Source organism: Notothenia rossii (assembly GCF_949606895.1).
Source record: "Notothenia rossii genome assembly, chromosome: 12".
Taxonomy (NCBI): Eukaryota; Metazoa; Chordata; class Actinopteri; order Perciformes; family Nototheniidae; genus Notothenia; species Notothenia rossii.
This window is the reverse complement of record NC_136911.1, coordinates 16,013,425-16,037,643: the sequence shown is the minus strand read 5'-3', so window position 1 is coordinate 16,037,643 and position 24,219 is coordinate 16,013,425. Positions and strand designations below refer to the sequence as shown.

Below are 24,219 nucleotides of genomic sequence, written 5' to 3'. Positions count from 1 at the left end.
AATAAGGTAAATCAAAGGGTCTGAAATGATCCAAACATTTGAAGTACCTTGGCCTCCCCTCGTCTCCCTGTACTGCTGCATGGTGGCCGCGGTGCAGTCGATCTCTCTCTTCACAGCGTTGACCTCGTCAGTTAGCTGCCGATGAAGACTGCGGCGCTCCAGTAGCACGGCCTTGTTCTCCTGAAGGATGCGATTTAGCTTGCTGCCTCTGCCCATTTTAAAATCATCAAAGGCTTCCGCTTTGGTAAGAGTAGAGCTGGGCAGAGACAGCAATGGTATAAAACATCACATTTACTGTGTAGGACTAGCAGCGATATCTGAGCCGACCCTTTTATAGCACAAACACATACTCAGGGTGAAAGGGTTCTTTGCCATTTGGTTGTGACTCCTGTGGTTCGTGGCTCTCCGTGTCTGGTTCCTGTAACTCCTGTTCCCTTTCGGGGCTCTGGACAGAATTCAGCTTTGGTTTGGAGGCAGAGTCTGAACGCTTCTTAGAGAGCGGACTCTCCTCTCCTTGTCTCTTGCTTTGGCTGGATAATCACATTGAGTGCGTCATTAGGAAAACTGGTGTGTTTAAATCCAGGCATGCAAACTGATCAGGGTTCAAAGTGACAAATATATGTACTTATTATCTTTGAATACTTTAAGAAGACGATCAGAATCAGTCATCGGAAGAAAAACGAAATGTTCCCTTACCTCGGTTTGTCCTTAGACTTTTTAGTTTTGGCTCTGGTTGAACTCGGGCACTGGGTGTTTTTGTGTGACACCTCAAAGCTGCCAGCCTCATCTTCCTCAGTGCTGCCTCTGGTATCCCACTCCTAAAAGAGTTTACAAAGCCAAATGTATCACAGCACAATTACATTGAATTGTTCGCCAAACAGGCTGTCAGTAAAGAAATTAACACCCACAACAACTCTTCATTTCCACGAGCTGGCATGAACAGTGAATCAGAAGTAGATTGACCTTGACAGCAGGTCTATCAGCTCTTTGGTCTTCCTCCCCCAAGTTGTAGGTCTGACGTAATCGAGCATTCACCTTCTTCTCCTGTCCCCTGCTCACAGACATAAATAAACATGTGGAATGACTTACTATTAACAAAAAAACAGTGTCCCATGTTTTGTCTAAAGAAACCTTACTTGTTTAAGGCTGATGATTTCAAAAGGGTAGATGAGACTTACTGCACAGCCAGCTTGAACTTGGCGAATAATGCTCGGACCTGACTGACACTTATGATCTGTAATTAGATGTCATGCAGAAAGAGATTTAAAGGCTTCAAGTGTAGATTCTAAAATGTTGTATTGTTGTGTTTCTGTACATCTTCTCACACTGATTTCCTTCAGGCTTCCCTCCAGGTACCTCTGAACCTGGCTGTCGATCTCGGCCAGCTGGGCCTGAGACAACGGGTCGTACGGTACGCTGGGCCGGTTCACCTAGTGAAGTGTGAATATTAGTCATTTACCTTCTCATGTGAAGCAACTGAAATGTGTTTGGGACACAACTGCAAAATGCCATTACTATGGTTGCCCCGCTACTGTAGGCTTTTTTAAATGATCTGCTGGCTCATTTTTCAAGCTGCCAATTAGCTAAATAAAAAAACAGGGCAATTGGCAAAGACATTACAACATTCGTAGTTTCACAATAGCTCTACTCACCAATGTATTACCGAAGGACAGTTCCTCTTTCAGCATCTGTACGTCCTTCTTTAGCTTCTTGATCTGAGCCTAATCATAACAGAACGTTTCATGAGATCACTCTGTTTTCTGACGACTGACAGAGTATATCAAACATGTAGTGAAATAATACAAATGTACGATTCCTAGCTGAGTTTTCATGTCATATTTTTTGTTAAGTGTCATTTCCTGTGAACTTACAGCTGGATCCATGTGTTCATTGACAGCAGGATTTGTCCGGATGCACTTCATTCTGCTGGCAAAACGCAGTGTAGAGAGCTGCAAAGGATATGTTTTATCATCCAGAGATTATATGACATCATTTACAGTTTTTTGGTATTATATAATATATTCCACTCCTTACTGTTTCTTCTTTCTGGGACGCCTCACCGTAGATGTTTGCCACAAGCACAGTGTTGCAGTTCCCTCCTGAAAAATAAATGTTTTTCAAGTATTAGTACACACACAGAAAAAACCTATAGACCATCAAATATCAGCTAACAGCGTTGTTAGAAGTGAAGGGGCCAGCAGTCTCACCCAATGAGTCCTTGAGGGCATGAGTGAGTTTAGTCTGTCTGAAGGGAACGTGGTCTCTGCGACGGTCGGCCAGGGCCAGGATGGCCTGCTCCAGGAAAGACAACGACTTGTTGATGTACATGGCTTCCTTGAACATCTGACCCTCTGACTAGAAGAGCAGGAAGGTGGCATTAAATGAAGTTAGACCACGGATCATTCTAAAAAGACTACATTTAGCTATTCTTCATAAAAGTGAAATAGACTCGGTGACTCTAAAATCCCAACTCGACATGACTTTATTCAAGTGGTGTAACATGTTAGAACGTGCATATTATAACTATTTTATGGCTTGTCAACATAAATATGTGAACTGGTAAAGTCAGACAGTCTCAGACTCACCCCAGTCTTTCCCAGCCTCTCTGACCCAGCTAAATCCACCAGGTTCAACTTGGAGGTGAAATACTTGGCATCAGACAGAGTCCGTGAGCGAGACTGAGATTGGGAAAGACATTTCCTTCTGCTTAAAAACGTATGCAGGAAAAGGCATATTTAAACAAAAAAACACCACAGAAAACAATAAAGCAAAACATTAAAAAGATATTTCTTTGGGCATACCTCTAAATGCAAAGTGAAGATACAGTGGGACCTGGAGGAGTTCCTGTTCAAGGCATGAGATCCAATAACGCGATTCATCTCACCCTGAACAAAGAGAAAACAGTTTTGTGAAGGGTCAATTATAAAATGTGTTTCTCTATTAAACAAACAAAATATACAGCTCCCACCATCAAACACCCATTCAAACAACTGCATACAAAATAGGATTCAAATAGAATGAAATACTAGTTAATAGTAATACACTTTCAAATGTTTTGCTGTGGTCATGTGTTCAGTGGAAACACTTTCGGCCCGTCCACACGGGGGCGTGCGTTGAAGCTTCAACGCTTCTTCCCATTCACTTTGAATGGGGGGACGTCACGCTTTGCCGAACTGCATTGTGGTTCCGTTGCTTCGCTTTGCTCGCGTTGCTCGCTTCAAAAGTTGAGCCATGTTCAACTTTTGAAGCTTCGACGGAAGCGCCAGCCAATCAAATCATATGCCAGTACAAGTTCTAGCCAATCAAACTGCATGCTTGTGTGTCCGGGTCGGGAGATTCATGTGATTGGTTGTTGGTCGAATTTCAGACACGCCCACCGGCAAGCAGCTTCAACGCACGCCGCTGTGTGGACGCTGCGTTACGGCCCGTCCATACAGCGGCGTGTGTTGAAGCCTCAACGCTTCTGCCGATTCACTTTGAATGGGGTGACGTCACGCTTCGCCGAACTGCATTGTGGGGAGCGTTGCTCGCGTCAAAAGTTGAACCATGTTCAACTTTTGAAGCTTCGACGGAAGCGTCAGCCAATCAAATCCCGTGAATGAAAATCTGCCAGTACCACTGCTAGCCAATCAAACCGCGTGTATGCTGCGAGTAGTGAATCACCCGGTGCTGTATGATCAGTCTCTGTTCATCTACCGGGATACAAACCGGAGGAGCCAGGCATGGAGGGAGGTGGCAGAGATAGTGGGTGAAACTGGTAGGTTTTCGCCTGTTTGGGGAGTTTATATCCAGTGTACCTCGTTTAAACATTGAATGGACAGCTAGCAGGCATAGACAGTACAGGACTGTCTCAGAAAATTAGAATATTGTGATAAAGTTCTTTATTTTCTGTAATGCAATTAAAAAAACAAAAATGTCATACATTCTGGATTCATTACAAATCAACTGAAATATTGCAAGCCTTTTATTATTTTAATATTGCTGATTATGGCATACAGCTTAAGAAAACTCAAATATCCTATCTCTAAATATTAGAATATCATGAAAAAGTATACTAGTAGGGTGTTCAACGAATCACTTGAATCGTCTAATTAACTCGAAACACCTGCAAGGGTTTCCTGAGCCTTGAAAAACACTCAGCTTGGTTCAGTAAACTAAATCACAAGTATGGGGAAGACTGCTGATCTGACTGCTGTCCAGAGGACCGTCATTGACACCCTCCATCAGGAGGGTAAGACACAAAAAGAAATTTCTCAAAGAGCAAGCTGTTCACAGAGTGCAGTTTCAAAGCACATCCACAAAAAGTCTGTTGGAAGGGGGAAATGTGGCAGGAAACGCTGCACAACCAAGAGAGATGACCGCAGCCTTAACAGCATTGTGAAGAAGAGTCGCTTCCAGAATTTGGGGGAGCTTCAAAGACAGTGGACTGAAGCTGGAGTCCAGGTATCAAAAGTCACTGTTCACAGACGTGTCCGGGAAATGGGCTACAATAGCCGTATTCCCATGGTCAAGCCACTTCTGAACTCAAGACAACGGAAGAGGCGTCTGACTTGGGCTAAGGAAAAGAAGCACTGGACAGTTGCACAGTGGTCCAAAGTCCTCTTTTCAGACGAAAGCAAGTTTTGTATTTCATTTGGAAGTCAAGGCGCCAGAGTCTGGAGAAAGGCTGGAGAGGAGCAAAATCCAAGTTGCTTGAAATCCAGTGTGAAGTTCCCACAGTCAGCGATGGTTTGGGGAGCCGTGTCAGCTGCTGGTGTTGGTCCACTGTGTTTCATCAAGCCCAGAGTAAATGCAGCTGTGTACCAAGAGATTTTAGAGCACTACATGCTTCCGTCTGCTGAAAAGCTCTATGGAGATGAGGAATTCATTTTCCAGCATGATCTGGCACCTGCCCACAGTGCCAAAACCACCAGTAACTGGTGTACTGACCATGGCATTACTGTCCTCGATTGGCCTGCAAATTCCCCTGACCTGAACCCCATAGAGAATATGTGGGGTATTGTGAAGAAGAAGCTGAAAGACACCAGACCCAACAATGCTAATGAGCTAAAGGCCGCTATTGAAGCATCCTGGGCATCCATAACACCTCAGCAATGCCACAGGCTGATTGCCTCCATGCCACGCCGCATTGATGCAGTAATCCGTGCAAAAGGATTCCCAACCAAGTACTGAGTGCATTAATGGACATTTTCAAATGTTTGATTGTGTTTTGCTGTTATAAATCTTTTTTTTTTACTTGGTCTGAGGAACTATTCTAATTTTTTGAGATAGGATTTTTGAGTTTTCTTAAGCTGTATGCCATAATCAGCAATATTAAAATAATAAAAGGCTTGCAATATTTCAGTTGATTTGTAATGAATCCAGAATGTATGACATTTTAGTTTTTTTTAATTGCATTACAGAAAATAAAGAACTTTATCACAATATTCTAATTTTCTGAGACAGTCCTGTATATATAGCTAGCATGGAATGCTAGCATTTTGCTTTGTATGTCGGGGGCGGGAGATTCATGTGATTGGTTGTTGGTCGCGTTGCTCGCATTGACTCCCCAAGCTTCAGACACGCCCACCGCCAAGCGTCAACGCAAGCTGTTGTGTGGACGCTCCGTTGCGGTACGTCCACACGGCAGCGTCGTGTTGAAGCTTGCCGGTGGGCGTGTCTGGTGTGCGACCAACAACCAATCACATTAATCTCCCGCCCCGGACACACAAGCACGCAGTTTGATTGGCTAGAACTTGTACTGGCATATGATTTGATTGGCTGGCGCTTCCGTCGACGCTTGAAAAGTTGAACTTTTCTCAACTTTTGAAGCGAGCAACGGAGGCAAAGCGACGGAACCACAATGCAAAGGCAAAATTTCATTTTGTGTTTGCTGGTCAAATGAAGACACGTACCTCGAACAGCAGGTTCAGAGCCTCCTCCTCACTGTGGACCGGGTGAAGGGACAGACCTCTGATGAATACTCCTCTGCCTGGCTCCTCACTAACCACCATACTACGTGGACTGGGGAGTGCTGAACTTTGCAACGAGGCCAGCAGGTCCACCAGGGTCTCATTGTAGATCTCCAAGTAGGAGAGGTATACAGAGAAAGTGTGCTCAGTCCTTTTCTGCACCTCCTGAAACACCTGAATACCAAAAAATGATATAAGTTATAGGTTAGTAAAAATGTAGGTAAATGATGCTTGTTACTTGAATATGCCTTAAGAAAAAACTGCCTACATCCCAGCTCTCCAGAGGGTTTCATTTGTTTTGTTTTTTTGTTTCATCCCTTAAAAGAGGAGCCTCAGATTGATTATAATAAGGGGAAATAGGAAGGGTATATTTCAAGCTTGTTATACAAATAAGTTATTGGGCTTTTTTCTTATCAACAAAAAAAAGAATTCTACTTTAATTGACTGAATTTCTTTGAAAAATGGGCTCATTACTGTGTAATATATGTTCACATATATATTTAAGATGTACAATACAATACATGCACAAGTTTAATTTGTGGGCCATATTTCATTATAGTTTTTTAATCTGTTGAGGGCCGATTCAAAATGGCCCCCGGGCCGTAGTTTGGACACCCCTGGTTTAAGTGGAGCAGTCAGGATGTTTCAGATGCACTTTCACATAGTGGGAGTTACCTCCTGAATGGCCCGAGGAATGACGCCTCTCTGCTTGTATGATTCTGTGGAGCCTGTCATGGTGTATGTCTTTCCTGCACCCGTCTGCCCAAAACACAGCACAGTACCTGAAAGACACGCAGGGAGTTTATTAAACCGTGTTGTTCTCTGGCTCAATAAAGAAAAAAGGATGCATTAAACTTGCTTATCAGGTATAAACTCTCTACTACACATAACACAGTGTTAGGTAGATGAACAGATTTACCATTATAGCCATCCAGTGCTCCCAGCACCACCCGTCTGCAAACTATGGTGTACACCTCTTCCTGGGATACATCCTGCAGGACGCCCTCCAGTCGGAATGACCAGGAACTCCGCTGAATCTTTCTGGGGCAGAGGGGCTTCCTGGTGTCTTTCTTGTGATGAATATTCACTGTCTTAACATAATAAAAGTTTTGAGTGTACCAAAATAAATCAAAAAGTCAAAGTTAACTTTAATGTCAATCTTCCAGTTTGTGTGTACAGACAGAGAGATCGAAATGCTGTTTCCCACAATCCCGAATATAAAAACAAATGTATTTAGAATATAAAAATGTGTCCAAATATGTATGTATATACATAAAAATCAAAGACACATTCAGACCTAAATAAAAACACAACAGTCATACAAAATAAGAGTCACTTCAATATTTTGAGAATGAACATTAGTGCAGATTGTCCATTGAATGTGCAAAAATAAATATTAGTGCAAGATTGTCCATATAATTATTATTTAAACTAATACTTTCATGACATTATGCCACAACATTTATAGAGGTTTGAAATGTAAGGAAAACAAGATGAAGTGCCATATGAAATACAAATTATTAATGAAGTCAGGCTTAATAGCAGTATTGTTATAAAAGACTGCAGTAGTTTCAAATGGGTGTATATCTAACTAGCAACCGACTGTGTGTGTTGAGCATCCAGGGCTGCAACCAATAGTTAACGTCATTATCATCAAAAGGAATCTGTTGTTTTATCCATTTTCAATTAATTGGTTAGTCTATAAAATGCCATAAGATTTTTAGGAGATACACTTAGCACAACATGGTGTCTTGAAATGGCTTGTTTTGCCTAACCAACAGTCCAAAACCTAGAGATATTACATTCACTATACAATGTTTTACCTTTAAACCTTTATTTTTGGAATATCTGAGATGGAACCTAGTGGCATTACAGCCTAACATAATAATGACTGATTGAGCGATTAACCAAAAACAAACATTAAACCAGTTGCAAATGAATAAAGCAACTATCCTTAAGCAACATACTGACTCAGTATAACTTTAGAAATGTTGTCAGAGAAAGACAGGAACAGCTCCAAGTAAAACAGTGATGGAATGCTTTCCTACATTAAATTGCTTGCTAAGCATCATGCATAACAGGCACATATCAGGACCTTGGAACTTGACACCTAGCATTATGAATTGGTGCCATCATTAATTAAAGTGATAGCACCTGTAACCTTTTTTGCTTTGACACATCGGCATTGGTTATGACTAACATAAAAAGGCCTCTAACGGCAAAAGTTACAGTGGTTATATTTGTGAAAGTTGTGGTTTGGCCCCAATAAACCCTAGCTAATAAGACTATCGTTTTATTTGGATTTACCGAATTAACGTCAACCGGTTTAAATTAGCCGGCTTCACGTGATTGACTTGCAAACAACCAGAATCATGCTTGCTGGGAAAATATAGTTTGAAGTTACATTTTTAACCTTAATACAAATAAAACTTTGACTCGCTTTATGTTTTCAAAAAATTAAATTAACGGGAAGTTAAATAAACTTTAATTCCGACTAAAAGGGGGTTTACCTGTCCGTCAGGAAGACATTCAATAATGTCTTGGGAGAAGTTTGCCGTTGGTCTGATCCGGACAAACACTCCGACCTCACCGCTGTGAGCCTTCATATCCCCTCAACAGAAACACGACGACAACACTACAAAACTCAAGTTGAGTGCCTTTAAACCTGCGTCAGACTCGCGGATATTTTTAACTAAATCCACCTGAACTAAAAGAATCAGGGCTTATCAGGTGAGAATTGCTCATTTTAGCTCACTTTATCAGCTACAGTATATCTCCTCTGTTCACCTTCTGTGGTTTCCATTCAGCGTCATGGCAACGCCTGTGCGCGCGCAGAGGCAGAGCGGCGCCAGTGCAACCTCAGCTACATCGATTTTATCACTTAATGCTTTGAATGAATTGTGCAACTTGTTATACTAGAGGGGATGTTGAGCATGCGTGCTTACTGCTCTACGTGCCAAAGCTCTGTTGAATGGAGCGGAGTTGTAGGAGTCTAAAGAGGGAAATTATGATTTATCTGCTGATATTGCATATTATTATTTCATTGGTCCTCTTTCTTTTTTTTTTTTTGGGTTGAGGAGAAGTGAGGTAAATTGGGAATTAAGGGAAGGGAGGTAATCTTGCCAAATAGCAATCAGTGTTTGATATAACATTGTAAATTATGTTAAAATATGCATAACTAAATCCACAAAGTATATTTGGTTGGATACACATGATGACTAGATTAATTGTTCTCTCACTGAACGTATGTGGTCTTAACTCCAATCTAAAGATTGAAAAATGTCTTGATGTCTTGGGTAGAAAAAAGGCTGATATTGCATTTCTTCAAGAAACCCACATACAGTGGGGGAAAAAAGTATTTAGTCAGCCACCAATTGTGCAAGTTCTCCCACTTAAAAAGATGAGAGAGGCCTGTAATTTTCATCCTAGGTATACCTCAACTATGAGAGACAAAATGAGAAAAAGAAATCCAGAAAATCACATTGTCTGATTTTTAAAGAATTTATTTGCAAATTATGGTGGAAAATAAGTATTTGGTCAATAACAAAAGTTCATCTCAATACTTTGTTATATACCCTTTGTTGGCAATGACAGAGGTCAAACGTTTTCTGTAAGTCTTCAAAAGGTTTTCACACACTGTTCCTGGTATTTTGGCCCATTCCTCCATGCAGATCTCCTCTAGAGCAGGGATGTTTTGGGGCTGTCGCTGGGCAACACAGACTTTCAACTACCTCCAAAGATTTTCTCTGGGGGTTGAGATCTGGAGACTGGCTAGGCCACTCCAGGACCTTGAAATGCTTCTTACGAAGCCACTCCTTCGTTGCCCGGGCGGTGTGTTTGGGATCATTGTCATGCTGAAAGACCCAGCCACGTTTCATCTTCAATGCCCTTGCTGATGGAAGGAGGTTGTCACTCAAAATCTCACGATACATGGCCCCATTCATGCTTTCCTTTACACGGATCAGTCGTCCTGGTCCCTTTGCAGAAAAACAGCCCCAAAGCATGATGTTTCCCCCCCCATGTTTCACAGTAGGTATGGTGTTCTTTGGATGCAACTCAGCATTCTTTCTCCTCCAAACACGTCTAGTTGAGTTTTTACCAAAATGTTATATTTTGGTTTCATCTGACCATATGACATTCTCCCAATCCTCTTCTGGATCATCTAAATGCTCTCTAGCAAACTTCAGACGGGCCTGGACATGTACTGGCTTAAGCAGGGGGACACGTCTGGCACTGCAGGATTTGCGTCCCTGGCGGCGTAGTGTGTTACTGATGGTAGCCTTTGTTACTTTGGTCCCAGCTCTCTGCAGGTCATTGACTAGGTCCCCCCGTGTGGTTCTGGGAGTTTTGCTCACCGTTCTTGTGATCATTTTGACCCCACGGGGTGAGATCTTGCGTGGAGCCCCAGATCAAGGGAGATTATCAGTGGTCTTGTATGTCTTCCATTTTCTAATAATTGCTCCCACAGTTGATTTCTTCACACCAAGCTGCTTACCTATTGCAGATTCAGTCTTCCCAGCCTGGTGCAAGTCTAAAATTTTCTTTCTGGTGTCCTTTGACAGCTCTTTGGTCTTGGCCATAGTGGAGTTTGGAGTGGGACTGTTTGATGTTGTGGACAGGTGTCTTTTATACTAATAACGAGTTCAAACAGGTGCCATTAATACAGTTAACAAGTGGAGGACAGAGGAGGCTCTTAAAGAAGAAGTTACAGGTCTGTGAGAGCCAGAAATCGTGTTTGTTTGTTATTGACCAAATACTTATTTTCCACCATAATTTGCAAATAAATTATTTAAAAATCAGAAAATGTGATTTTCTGGATTTTTTTCCCCTCATTTTGTCTCTCATAGTTGAGGTATACCTAGGATGAAAATGACATCTTTTTAAGTGGGAGAACTTGCACAATTGGTGGCTGACTAAATACTTTTTTGCCCCACTGTATTAGCTGAAGATATTCATAAAGTTGGGAATAATATTTATAAAGTTGTGGCTTATTCATCTTCAAACAGTAAAACTAAAGGAGTAATCATTTTAATTCGCAACCATTTAAAATGACACATTGTTAACAAAGGTCAAGACAAAGAAGGAAGAATTGCTTATCTTCAAGGAGTCATTTGCAATAGAAAGATAGCTTTGATAGCATGCTATGCACCCAACTTATATGAACCTACGTTCTTTGAATCACTTTCAAAAGTAATTTCTGAAATGACCAATTATGACATTATTATTGGTGGGGATATGAATGCTGTAATTAATCCATTGTTAGATAGATCAAGGAATACCCAAAGCAATTCATCAGCCAACCTAGCATTAAGTACCACTATAAATAATTATGCGTTGGTAGATATATGGAGAGTAAGGCATCCTATATAAAGAGCGTTTACTTTCTTTTCTAAGGGGCATCTTACATTTTCAAGGATAGACTATATTTTAATCTCCTCTGAACTTGTAGATTCACAATACTGTCAACAGCTTAAAATCGGCTTAAGAGAGTTTATATTGTTTAATTATAATTCAGTTAAAGATGTTAGGCAGGTATGGAACGCTGTAAAAGGTTATGTTCGAGGCAACGCCATAGCGTACTCCTCAGCCCGAAATAGGGAAGAGCTCAAGACAATCGTGGAATGTACATTATCATCACTGATTAGAGAACAACAGGAACAATATAATTCAGATAAAGAAATAGCAGTATGCAAAGTTAAAGCTGAACTAAATGCGCTACTTACAAAGAGAGCTACATTTCTGATTCATAGGGTAAGAAACACAGAATATCTAGATGGAAGTAGACCGAGCTCCCTGCTGGCAAGTAAACTCCGAAATAACGAGCAGCCTGCCCAAATATCCTCAATTACGAATAATGATGGCATTGTCCTTTATGATCCAGTCCGTATTCATCATGAATTTGAACAGTTCTATAAACATTTATATACGTCTCAAGTACAGACATCAAAGGCAGAGTTAGAACATTTCTTTGCGGATCTGAATTTACCCCATCTATCCCCTGAGGATATTGATCGCTTAGATTGTGAAATAACACTTAAAGAATTATCTGAAGCATTGGAAGACATGAACCTTGGCAAATCCTCGAGTATAGATGGTATCCCTCCGGAATTATATTCCCAGTTTTGGCCTGATTTAGGACCAATATTATTGGAAATGATTCATGTAGCACTCAAAGAAGGATATTTCCAAAAGGATATCAATACAGCTATAATTTCTCTCATACACAAGAAGGGGAAAGACCCAAACTTATGCACAAGTTTTAGACCAATATCACTTATAAATTCAGAAATCAAACTTTATGCCAAAGTAATAGCTCGACGATTGGAGAAAGTCCGTCCAACATTAGTTCATTATGACCAAATAGGCTTTTAGAAAAAACGATTCTCATCAGACAATATCAGGAGAATACTGCATGTTATTCATTTTGCAGCAGACATAACATCGCCTTGCTGAAAAAGCTTTTGACAGGCTAGAATGGCAATTTTTGTGGCATACAATGCAAAGAATGGGTTTTGGGGAAAAATGTATGATTATGTTAAAGATCCTATATAATAATCCAAGTGCTATGGTTCTGACAGGCAATCAGTGGTCACCTAGATTTCCAATTCTACGTGGCACACGGCAAGGTTGCCCTGTCTCCACGCTTCTGTTTACAATTTCTCTAGAACCGCTTGCACAGAAAATAAGACTATCCAAAGAAGTAAAACAGATAGTTGTAAAAGAGACAGACCACAACATTTCGTTATATGCGGATGATCTACTACTGTACTTGGACGAGGTACCAACTACGCTTCCTAAACTGTTAAATATCTTTACCCAATTTAGTTCAATATCTGGTTACAAGATCAATTTGAATAAATCATGTATTTTACCCCTCAATAGTGCCATGGCTGAACTAAACCTAAATAAAGAATTGCAGATCTTCCAACACTTTAAATATTTGGGAATCGATATATATGCCTCATTAGACACAATAGTAGCAAAGAACTACAAAAGAATGTAACAACAATACAACAATTAAAGATGACCTAAAAAAGTGGATTAATATAACAATTTCTTTAGCAGGACGAATTTCAATCATAAAGATGAATGTTCTACCAAGAGTCAATTTCTTAGCTAGTATGTTACCTTTATCTCCACCAGACGGTTTTTGGGACAAACTTCAGAATAGGGTTTCAAAATATATTTGGAAAAACCAATACCCAAGAATCAGATACAAAGTTCTAGAATATGACAAAAACAGTGGAGGCCTTAATGTTCCCAATCTCGAGCTCTATTATTATTATTCCTTCACACTTCGAGCCTTGAAAAACTGGATTGATGAAAGCACCAATGTACCTTGGATAACAATTGAAAGAAGTATAGTCTATCCCCTTAAACTTGGTGATGTCTTATTTTCTGCCATGTCGCCATATGACTGTATGCAAAAATTTGGACCAATTATTGGCCAAGCTGTGAAAGAGTAGAAACATGTAGAGAAATTGTGCTATTGGTCTGTAGATTGGCATAGTAACATACACATTTTTCATAACCTGTTACTACATATTGGAAAAAAAGCAATCCAATTCCCACAATGGCAAACCCGAGGAATACATGATCTTTCTGACATAACCAACGACAACGGCTTGATGTCCTTCCAAGAATTGAAAGACACGTATAATGTGCCTGGCTCTTCTTTCTTTTTCTATTTGCAACTACGTACTGCCATGCGCACATATGGAGTTCCTTAGAATCAACCTCTGCCAACACATCAATTAGTTAAGGTCATATTAAGTTCAAACAGTGTGAGCGGCACTACTTCATATAAAAAGCTGCAAGATAAATTAAGTGGATATATTGGCATCTCTGCAGTATGGAACGCAGATCTAAAAAATGACACGCAGACTATTGATTGGAAGAGAATATGGAATAATATCTCCTTAACATCACGTAACCACAATCACCAATTGAAACAGTTTAAAATGATGCACAGATATTACCTGTCAATCAGAAAATGCTGTCAATTAAGGATGATTCCAAGCCCCATATGCCTTCTCTGTAACCAAAAGACTATTGGCACATATGTACACATGGTTTATGAATGTACTGCAGTAAGAACGTTCTGGAAACAAGTTATTGACATTGTATCTGAGATGATTGGAGTTCACATACCCTGTCTCCCAAATATTGTATTGTTGAATGATGTTTCTTCTCTTGACCTACAGAAAAATCAGAAAAGGGTGCTTTTCGCTGGTCTAACAGCAGCCAAAAATATAATTGTAATACGATGGAAACCCCCACATACTTTATTTATGGATATCATCCTTCCATGACCTACTAATCTCAGAGCTATCAATCGCCTCTGCTAATAAGGCTAAGGGGGAAACATTAGAGGCTATTCAAAGAGCTGCTGATCTGGTAATATCATTCATGTACATTATGATTGTACATGCACACCTTGCACACACAACAAAAAACATAAAAAGTTGGTCACAAAAAAAAAAACTGTTATTGTATTAAATATTAACTTGAGGTATTTTAACTTATATTGCTTCCATGCGGAGAATAAGCTGTTACTCACCAAATGCATCATGTATATCCTTGTTGTCCATAAAATCCCCCCAAAAATGTCCTTCCTAATAAAATATTTCAAAAGCCGATGTTAAATATTTGTAATTCCTACCTTGTTAAGGTGCACTCTTCTTCTTTACTGCTTTCGCTGGCACATCACCACCACCTGTTCTCAAGTAATTCAGTAAAATACATTAGAGTCGATCTTAGGGTTTTTCCATTTCTTGTTCACCTACAATCATCACTGAACATTTCTAAAAACAATGAAAAAAATTAAATTCTGAAATTAATGTATAAATATATATATACAAATATATACATTCAAATATAAAAAGGGGAAGAAAGGGGAAGTCTGGTGATCATAAAAGTGGAGGAAACCAACTCCAAACAACAATTCTATGTTTTATTTTAGAACTTTCTGTATATAAATTCTCATTTGCTAAAAAGCTCTAAACTTGCTTTACAACATGAAGTGGGCTGACTTATTGATCTTGTAGCTGCAATGATTGAAATGTAATGTCAAAGTCCTTACTATCTAAACATTGTTATGTCCTTGGATTACGTTTTTTTCTAATCCAAATAGGTGATAGGTGAAGATGAGCAGGGTAACAAAAGAAGAGTAATTGATGGTGGGTAGACTTTGTGGATAAAGTAATGTCACCATTTTCTATGGGATGAGCGATAAATACACTTTTTAAATCAAATGTTAGTGTCCTTAGAAGGGCTGATATATGAGTAAAATGGACTTTGAAGTTAAGCTACAAGTGAAACACAAAACACTTGTGCATGCAAAAACTGAAACAAACTCCACCTACTGACATGGATACTATAAAATTGGGTTATGCGCCGACCATTGACTGTATGGTACGGACAGGAGGCTAACCTACATTCAACATGCGAGGGCTCACATTGCTGTGTTTTCTGGGATTCGTTCTCACAGTATCATCTGCTACAAAGGTAAAACTGCTGATTTTCCTCTAATTTTAGAACTACAAATTATTTTAAACTTTCATTTTGATTTATTCTAGCAGCATTGACTAAATCTGCTGTGGTAAAATTGGAGAAAATACTGAAAAAGGAAACAACTAATTGATGAAATATAATGCTAATATTCCTTTTTTATATCATTACGGTAATTTAAATGTACTTGAATGTTACTTTTGCAGTTTTCAAATTTATGGTAGCAAAGAACGTAGCAAAAATTTGAATATGACCCAATTGTCTTATTGAAACACTTTTGCCTTTAAATTGTCTAGTACTTACAATTTACAACGTTGAATTATTAAACATGACACATTGTTTTCTTTGTAAAAATTGTTTTTCATAGCATAAATTATGTGATATTTAGATGTCACAATGTTTGTATCCGGTAATAAGACAAATCCTAAATGGCATTTCTTTGCTTCCATACGTATTGCAACCTTAACTTTAATTTTAAAAACTTAGATTATATTAAACTAGAAAACATTTAATTTCCATAGTTTTTAAAAGATCAGAAGAGAAGATAGGCTGACAGAATGTATCATACTGATACTATTTCTTTTAATATTTAAATATATGTTTTTTTTTTTTATCAAATGTACATTTTTCTTTGCAAATAAACTGTCAACCAAGCAAACACTCTTTGGAACTAATCATTCTAAAATCACATTTCCAGTGGCCAGCAGGAGGTCAAATACCAATGCAAAATCCTGCTGGCTTTAACACCACAACCAGCTCTCCAATGGTAGGTAGACTTTGTGAGAGAGTCAAATGTTCGTGGTAATTGGATCACCTGCTTTTGACAGTTTGAATGACTTGGATTACATTTGATCTTCAATTCAAAAGGAAAGTTCTGGTTGGGGCTGCCACTAAATAGGAACTACATTGAGCCCACAGAAAATGTCTCTGGACTGAACACCTATATATTTTCACTGATAACTTGGTTTTCAAACATTTCACTTCATTAATTCTTTCCACAAAGTCTAGCCTCAGACCTTAATGTTATAATTTGAATTACATCAAGGGTTAAGATACATGTTATCTTTATAAAACACATATTGTTCTACTGAAGTGTAACAGCCTAAATTATTCTGCAGTTGTAGAACACAATTAAATATATATTTTTAGTATTATCTAGTGTCTCAATTTGTATTATTCCTGCAGTCACAGTTACACTTTACTTCCTATTTAAGTGCAATGCCTTTCTATTTCAGGTAAATGAAACCGGAACAATTGATCCAAATGCAGAGGTATGTAATCATGAAGTACAATAACAATTAAATATCTGACTGTTTATTTGAGAGGCAGGACTCATATTAAAGTGCAACAGACAAAATGATGACTTGGAGACCAATTCAGAGACAAAGTGTTAACATAGACAAATTTAAACTTCAGATATTTTTGAAGTCTCAATTTGTATTATTCCTGCAGTGACAGTTACACTTTACTTCCTATTTAAGTGCAATGCCTTTCTATTTCAGGTAAATAAAACCGGACCAATTGATCCAAATGCAGAGGTATGTAATCATGAAGTACAATAACAATTAAATATCTGACTGTTTATTTGAGAGGCAGGACTCATATTAAAGTGCAACAGACACAATTATGACTTGGAGACTAATTCAGAGACAAAGTGTTAACATAGAAAAATAAAAACTTCAGATATTTTTGATTAACTATGTAATGTACTCACCATAAAGCGTTGCTTATAATTTTTCCCCATCAGTGGACTGGTACTCGTACTAATGTTGACAATTCGGCTGGGTTTCCTCCAAGTGCTGAGGAAGAAGACACCGAGGTAAGAAACTGTTCCGAATTTGATGTTGCATGTCAGCTGGCACCTAATCTGAAAAGAGCAATTACTAATCCTGTTAACATATGTGTGGCTGTTATGGTGATAAAGTAAAAATAATTACATTTGTTTTTAGCAGTAATATAATGTATACAACACACAGCAAAGGGCTCAAATCAACAGACATAGAACCATTTTTCTTGATCGCAAAAGTCTTGATCGATAGTATATTACCGCCATCAGGATGGTAACAACCTCATTCTTAACGATCATTTTATTTCTGTTAGGCTCTGCTCTTTTCATGAAAATAGAACTGAATCTATTAGTAGATTACTCGATCAGAATACAAATAATTCTATAACTAGTCTGATAATCATTTTAGGCTTTTAATCAAAGAAGCTAAACAAACTGAAAGACCATTTTAAAACAGGCGTAGGCCTACAGGCAAATCCGGGTGCCCGGGGTCTCGCGGTGTGCGAGGTTATGGAAGTGCGCATGTGAGGGGGACAAGCTGGAGCTACTTAGTCCGTCCTTTGGCGGTCTGTGAGGGGCTACAGAGAGGTGGTTTTCGCGGTCTCTGTCCTGGAGGAGTGAAAAAACCAGTTTGCCCCAGTGAGGGAGAGATGCTGGAAATGTATGCAAGCGTTTGAGGAAAAGCTCTAATAAAAATGCCTATTCACTGGGATTCAAAATAACAACACAATATAAAATGAATACATTGAATACGGGAAATCAACCTAAAAAATTGATTTATTTTAACTATATATATATCATCATCATAGCAAAAGCCAAGGCCGGCCAAAAAGCCAGTTGAGGTAGGTGGAAAAACATGGCAACAGAAGAATGTAATTGTATTTTGAAGACTAGCCAACTAAACCAAGATCAGTGAGGGTACTTAATAGTCAGCAGAAGCTGACTATTAGTAAAGCACTGAGGGAATGGTAAACCTCTCAAAATAAGGATAACATAATTCTGATATTGTGTTAGCACCAAAATATATTATTACGGCCAACTGAAAATATTAAACTCACTTCTTGGTAAAGGGAACCAAATAACGTTTAGTTGAAGTGCGTTTCGTAATCGCTGTCAGGGAGATACAAACGTAGCCTTCACATAAAACACAAATAGCCTACAAAAGATAGCCAGACAACACATGGTGCTAACTAGAGGCAACTTAGTCCTGTATCTTGTAAACAAAGAAATCATCTACACATCCAAAGTTAACAAGCAATTGTTTGTATTATTTTTGAGCAGTCAAATGTGACTGTATACCGTTACCTGGTTGAACAGGTGGCTTGATTAACTGCCAGGGCACACGTCAGCGTCAACATAAACTGAATGAATGGCATGGCTTTTCTTTTCCATTAACTTTTTTCAAACAAAAATTTGTTATTTTAACTGTCTATGAGTGATATTTGGTTTAACTTTAACTTTAATTAGGTCTATGTTTGGTTATCCATGTGACGTAACAATCCCATCGTTTAACCGGGTCTGTGCTGTGGGCATACGGTCTATATGGCATCAATACGCTCCATCACCACCTTGTGGTTGGCGAGTATATCAGATTAAAATGGGACATCTCACTCAAATATAATGAAATACAAAGCACAGCACTATCTCATATATTACTTTTTTTACTTTGCAATATTTCGCTATCGAAAAAAAGTGTCTGCATGAGCAATAGGTCACAAAAGCAGGGTTGTAAAGCAGCACATAATACATTATCATCATTATATAAAAAGACACTGTAGAAGGAACTCAGACAAAGCGTTTTGTTAGCATCCATTTTATATTAATCTAACGTTTTTGTGATTTCACAAAAGAAACGGAGAAAGTGCTCAGGTAAAAAATATTGATCATGCAATACAGTTAGCTTTTTAAAGGATTTTAAGGTGTATAATTGTAATTGTCAGTCATCGTCTTTTCAGTAGAAGCAAATAAGAAGACAGACAGCAGAGAGGCTGAACAAATTGGGATGGTTTTACACGAATTTAACTGTACGTTGTTGTTGTCTTCCCCCCCCCCCCTCCCCTTCAGACACATAGAGCTAAACCTAGTTGCATTCAGCCTTTTTCGGGCGGTGGTGGTTTCAAGAAAAGGCGTAGTAGGCCTACGGTAAGAAACTATACAGCACTTTCCACCTCTGCTTTTGATTTCATGTTGTGTAATTTTAAATGTCAGTCACCTTCTTTTCAGGTGAAGCCTATGTTCATGCATCCTTTTTCGGGCGGTGATGGTTTCAAGCCAACAGATACAGTGCCTCAGGTAAAAAAAAAACTATAGGCTACAGCACTTTCCACAATTAGCTTTTATAGTGATTTACAGTTGTATAATTGTAAATGTCAGTCACTGTCTTTTCAGGTGAAGCCACAATTTAGACAGACAGCACAGCAGCTGAACAACGAAGGATGTTTTAATAATTTAACTGTACGTTTTTCTTCCCCCCCCCCTAAGCAAAGACCTCCAATTTTTTTCATGCATCCTTTTTCGAGCGGTGGTGGTTTCAAGCCAACAGATATAGTGCCTCAGGTACAAAAAATATATACAGCACTTTCCACGATTAGCTTTTATCATTATTTAAAGTTGTATAATTTTAAATGTCAATCGTCGTCTTTTCAGGTGGAGCAAAAATGAAGACGGACAGCACAAGGGCTGACATTTGGACATGTTTCAAATCTGAGACTAAAATGACAATTGAATCACTGCTGACTTCAAATAAACATTTTAAGTCTGTTGTGTGAAAAAAAGTTTCTTTTATTTGTTAATATGCTTGGTATAAGGTCATTTCATACAGTTTAAACTTTTGATAATTTTTCAACGGTTGGTCAAAATGAGACACCAATTAAGTGATTAAGGGAGAGATAGCAGGATAACACAAGCCTTCATTTTACAAAACGGATAAAACCTTTTCTGTAAAAGATGCTGAAATCCCCCTTTTCAACATTTAAAGATGTAGACAAGACTTCAGTCACAAGGATCACTTTATTTTTTGTGTTTGGCTCTTCTCTTTTCATCACAAATATTATCTACGTCCACCCAAAGTGTTCCAGCAGGGATCAACACTCCCTGGCATCTTTTATGACAAGGACAAAAACATAACATAAATCCAGTTCTTCACCTTTTTTTAACACAACTATGCTTGTAGTAAAAATTCATTTTATTTTAACTGGGCGTACCACTGTTTTAGTAAGTGGATAGTACTGTTGATTAGGTGACAGTTAGATTTTTTACATAGAATTTGCTGTAACTCAAATGTATTTATGAGGAAAAGCCTTGATCTAAAAAAAAAAAAAAAAAAGTCTTAAAACTGGGGTTGAAAGGTACCACTTTACTTTTAATTATAAAAAGCTGCAAACTCAGTTTGTCGAAATAACCTTAACAAATATCAATTGAAAGTTTTTTCTGTCATTTTTTCTTGATACAGTAACATCTGTGATCATCTGGTGTCAAACCACAACAAAGCATGTTACCAAAAATAACCTTTTCAGATTAGAAACAGGCCTTAGCTTCTCTTTTGCTTATGTCTAGAATGACCAAAATGAATTGGAGGCAGCTAAATTAAATGGTGGATATGAGGGATAGTTAGTAGTTGTAATTTGCAGGCATACTACAACAGCACTACATTCTTGAACAGAAAGATTTTTTCGTGTATATGATTTTTTTGTCACAAAGTGGTGAGATTCAGAGGCAGGCAGCAGCCCTTTAGACAACAAGCAAAGTTCTTTTTAGATGACAAAGCAGTTTCTTCTATCAGTAAGGCCACTTTATATAGAAATTCTAAATGAGGACCACAACCTTTCGCTTCTTGTCCATAGATCTTTGCAGAGCGTCATCATCCTGTGTCAAAACCAAAGCTTCAACTTTCTTATTTAAAGAGCCTGATGGCCGGCTTGTACGTGGGGGGGGCTGGTGTTTGCCCCGTTCACCACCACAGCAAAAAAAAAAAGCTCAGTCCACATCTTCACCACCAGCAATGCTGCTGAGGTAGTATCCCCACTCCTGAAGCCCCCACCGCAACTCAAAAACACACCCCAAAATACCATGTGCGATTGGGTTATAACGATCTTGCAAAAAAATAGATATTTTCACAGAAGTTTGTAAAATCATCTTGCCTAAAGTTATCCTCTGTGGCTTTATCGAAGCAAGTTGAAGTCCAGAGAAAAGTTGCGTACAACTGCCGAGTACAATCCACAAAGGACAAATATGCCATCTGCCGTTGCTGTTGCAGTGTTGTACGTTTGGGTGTATTTGACCAATTCCTTTTAAATTATTCCCTCTTTCAACAGCCCCTTCAGAAGCAGTCCTTCAGTTTTGCCAACGAATGGATGTCAAGTGTGTTGCTATTAAAGGGAGTGTCACTGTATGTGGTGCGTTGGTATTGCTGTGTATGAGTGTGTGTACATGAGGCTGTGTGTGTGCACGAGTAACCAGTGTGGTGATGGTGGCAAGGTGAGCTCGGTCAGGACTGCAGTCCACACAGCTGGCTTTCTTGAGGGGCTGGGCAGGACCGTGCTGAAGGGGCCAGGGGACGGAGGGGGGAGTCTCTACTTGTCCCCCAGGATGGCGTACTGGTTGTCAAGCTGCAACTGCTGCATAGAGGCACTCCCACCTGTTTCCTCTCTACCACGGTTCCTGTGTCTCACCACTTCAAAGGTCTTCTCCATTTCTCTGTCCCTGAAACGCAAATATGCATCACGTCAGTAAAACATCAGCTTCTAAATGGTAAACAAATTGTTCTCACTGAACTCTGCTTACTTGCGTGTCTCCACATGCTTGGCGGTGGCCATCAGAGAGGGGAACTGTGTGTCACTGAAGATCTCAGGGGGTCCCTGGGTGGCAGTTCGCCTGTTGGTGGTCAGCCGAGCCCCTGGAGGGCGATATACACCGGAAGGCTTTGACTCAGGCTCCTCTTCTTCCTCTGTAATAAAAAAAGAAGAAGAAATCACACAAGTTAAAAAGAAGAACAATGATTTCAGATGCAAATTCATCAAAAATCCTATGGTAAGAGGGTTAAAACTGCTTTAGGCTGTGATTTTCTTTTGATAAAACTAATTGTATGGCTAGGAACACATCGGAAAAAACATCTGTCATAGGCTTTCATTACCATACAGTATTCTATAATTAACAGGAGCCTTATAAAAAGGAGCACAGTCAGTGTAAATGACTCGACAAGGTTGGGAAAAACCACAAGAGCATTCTTAATAAGCAGTGGTTTATCCATCTTCTTATTGTGTTATTTCTTGACCCTTCAAAATAAATCAGTATGACGTTGGTTTACTCACCCACAGGTGCAGCAGCAACGGGCGGGGGAGCACCCGACTTGTTCCAGGGACCAGAGAATTTGTCTCCGCTGACCAGAATGATCTCCCCATCCTCTCCAACCTCCTCCTTCTCGTACTCCTCCTCCTCCTTCTCGTCACTGCAAACAACCAGAAGACAGTTGAGCTATCTAAGATGCATTTCCCCTCTAATTTAGTGCAACGGATATCTGCTTATAAAAACAGGTTGATATATTGATTTGGCTAAAAAGCACATGCTAGTACCTTACTAAGGATTGTGACAACAGTTTTTGCAAATCTTTAAGCTTGATAATTAGACATGACATCATCAATTGGATCAAATATGATCTCCAAATCAGGGCAAAATGCATTTATTAGACCCCTAATTCTCAACATGAGCACAAGGAGTCACAACAACGAAATACATATGAGACCAACTAAATACATATTTTAATCTTACCTTATCTGTAAGGCTTGGAGTCGGAGCCCGCTATAGTCAACTTCTTTCTGTTCGAACTCTTTCCATTCCTCGTCCTCCTAGGCAGAAGGATGCATGAAATCTCACCCCAACAAAGTACATATACATATTTGTAAAGCGTATTATTGAGGGGCTGTTCTTTGATAAAAACATCTGCTATCTGGCCAGGGCTTCCCAAGAAATGGTCACACGGGTTATACTGGTGTGGGGTCAACATTACACCACTATGACACGATATATACACCTTATACAAGATGATAAAGCTTTACGTGATTTGTATTGTGTTATTTCAAACATATAAGACTGTCAACCACGTATATTTTGTGACAAATGGCGGCTCGGCCTAGTGGACAGCCACGATTCAAGAGGGATGACAGCTTTAAAAAGCACCCACAAGGCCTTAACACTATATTAAACTGTAAGTTGGTATTTAACGATACCATTAAAGTTTAGATTTGTCAAAAAACCAAAGCTAAGATTATTAAAAAAATGCGCTTAAGGCGTGTCGTGCTTAATTTCGTATACGTCAGAATGTGTGCCAGGGGAGACCATATGCTATCTAGCAACCGGCGTTTTATCCCTCCATGTTGAATATATAAAAGTGCGTGGCTCTATCATATTGTAGAAAAAGATAACGGCGAGCAAGCTAAATTGAAACAGGAAGCAGGTTGTGACGGAGGGTGGAAGATTTGACACGACGCCGGTAAAAGACGCTAAGGCAAAAAAAGTTACCTAGCGTAACGTAGCTTAACATTACCTTCTCGATTTGTTGGTCTTGGTTGTCGGTTTTCGTAGATTTTTCCTTCTCTCTCTTGGTTTTTTTAATCACTCCTGACGTAGGCCCAGGGATGGACTCCTTCCCCTTTCCTTTCTCTTTCTTCTTCTTTTTATCCCGCTTGGCAAAGAAATCGTCCAGGCTTTTCTCTGGTGGTAGATCCGCCATTTTCAAAGAGCAACGTTAACTTGTTAGCTAACCGAGCAATGACAAATGTAAAAAAAAATCTGCTCTTCGAGAGTGTGGACAGCCGTTTAAACTGACAGAAAGGATAGACTGACTCCTAATTCTGACGGTTTAACTTCTGTTAAAGGCTGATTAAAAAAAAAAAAGTCTCCACCCTGATACCTAGTTGAATCGATGGCTATCCTGACAACCATGCCATGCACGGACTATTTGACAAATCTGTACCG

General features: G+C 39.3%; 3 protein-coding genes across 15 annotated transcripts in view; 1 reads left to right on the top strand and 2 right to left on the bottom strand.

Moving 5' to 3' along the window:
* Positions 1-17,263, bottom strand: part of kif9 (kinesin family member 9) — a 22,716-nt gene extending 5,453 nt beyond the window's left edge. For 2 of the 9 annotated variants that reach the window (XM_079661626.1, XM_079661625.1), the window contains exons 1-16: positions 8,462-9,770; positions 6,871-7,042; positions 6,627-6,733; positions 5,895-6,125; positions 2,802-2,885; positions 2,586-2,678; positions 2,208-2,355; positions 2,035-2,099; positions 1,872-1,949; positions 1,653-1,721; positions 1,326-1,430; positions 1,179-1,234; positions 964-1,051; positions 697-818; positions 351-530; positions 48-256 (exon numbers count right to left, since the gene is read on the bottom strand). In XM_079661626.1, the coding sequence (XP_079517752.1) occupies positions 48-256; positions 351-530; positions 697-818; positions 964-1,051; positions 1,179-1,234; positions 1,326-1,430; positions 1,653-1,721; positions 1,872-1,949; positions 2,035-2,099; positions 2,208-2,355; positions 2,586-2,678; positions 2,802-2,885; positions 5,895-6,125; positions 6,627-6,733; positions 6,871-7,042; positions 8,462-8,557 (1,903 nt within the window). In that variant the 5' untranslated portion in view covers positions 8,558-9,770. Of the gene's footprint in view, positions 1-47; positions 257-350; positions 531-696; positions 819-963; positions 1,052-1,178; positions 1,235-1,325; positions 1,431-1,652; positions 1,722-1,871; positions 1,950-2,034; positions 2,100-2,207; positions 2,356-2,585; positions 2,679-2,801; positions 2,886-5,894; positions 6,126-6,626; positions 6,734-6,870; positions 7,043-8,461; positions 9,771-14,102; positions 14,546-14,613; positions 14,668-17,175 lie in introns of those variants that run through there. The other 7 variants (XM_079661631.1, XM_079661630.1, XM_079661633.1 and 4 more) reach the window with 7 other exon arrangements.
* On the top strand, positions 15,299-20,007 carry LOC307026326 (uncharacterized protein). 3 transcript variants are annotated; one of them, XM_079661643.1, is made up of 9 exons: positions 15,299-15,458; positions 16,159-16,227; positions 16,697-16,732; positions 16,964-16,999; positions 17,209-17,280; positions 19,312-19,389; positions 19,471-19,539; positions 19,729-19,803; positions 19,894-20,007. In XM_079661643.1, the coding sequence occupies exons 1-9, from the start codon at positions 15,396-15,398 to the stop codon at positions 19,906-19,908; spliced, it is 513 nt and encodes a 170-aa protein (XP_079517769.1). In that variant the 5' UTR covers positions 15,299-15,395; the 3' UTR covers positions 19,909-20,007. The 3 variants fall into 3 exon arrangements, with proteins under 3 accessions (XP_079517769.1, XP_079517770.1, XP_079517771.1); XM_079661644.1 differs by lacking the exon at positions 16,697-16,732; XM_079661645.1 differs by lacking the exon at positions 16,964-16,999.
* cdv3 (carnitine deficiency-associated gene expressed in ventricle 3) lies at positions 20,008-24,219 on the bottom strand. Of its 3 annotated transcripts, none has more exons than XM_079661640.1 (5): positions 23,789-24,219; positions 23,014-23,090; positions 22,557-22,693; positions 22,030-22,192; positions 20,008-21,948 (listed from the first exon to the last, which is right to left on the bottom strand). In XM_079661640.1, exons 1-5 carry the CDS (start codon positions 23,972-23,974, stop codon positions 21,819-21,821), a joined length of 693 nt encoding a protein of 230 aa, XP_079517766.1. In that variant the 5' UTR covers positions 23,975-24,219; the 3' UTR covers positions 20,008-21,818. The 3 variants fall into 3 exon arrangements, with proteins under 3 accessions (XP_079517766.1, XP_079517767.1, XP_079517768.1); XM_079661641.1 differs by having other exon boundaries at positions 23,014-23,087; XM_079661642.1 differs by having other exon boundaries at positions 23,014-23,081; positions 23,789-24,218.

What these genes read in the sequence shown, in the direction of transcription:
- LOC307026326 (XM_079661643.1), top strand. Translation starts at nt 15,396, where the DNA reads ATGCGAGGGCTCACATTGCTGTGTTTTCTGGGATTCGTTCTCACAGTA. An exon ending in CAGTATCATCTGCTACAAAG is followed by an intron (nt 15,459 to 16,158) that starts GTAAAACTGCTG and finishes TCACATTTCCAG; the next exon opens with TGGCCAGCAGGAGGTCAAAT. An exon ending in CAATTGATCCAAATGCAGAG is followed by an intron (nt 16,733 to 16,963) that starts GTATGTAATCAT and finishes TTTCTATTTCAG; the next exon opens with GTAAATAAAACCGGACCAAT.
- cdv3 (XM_079661640.1), bottom strand. Translation starts at nt 23,974, where the DNA reads ATGGCGGATCTACCACCAGAGAAAAGCCTGGACGATTTCTTTGCCAAG. An exon ending in CGTTGCTGCTGCACCTGTGG is followed by an intron (nt 22,193 to 22,556) that starts GTGAGTAAACCA and finishes TTTTTATTACAG; the next exon opens with AGGAAGAAGAGGAGCCTGAG. An exon ending in AAGCATGTGGAGACACGCAA is followed by an intron (nt 21,949 to 22,029) that starts GTAAGCAGAGTT and finishes TTTGCGTTTCAG; the next exon opens with GGACAGAGAAATGGAGAAGA.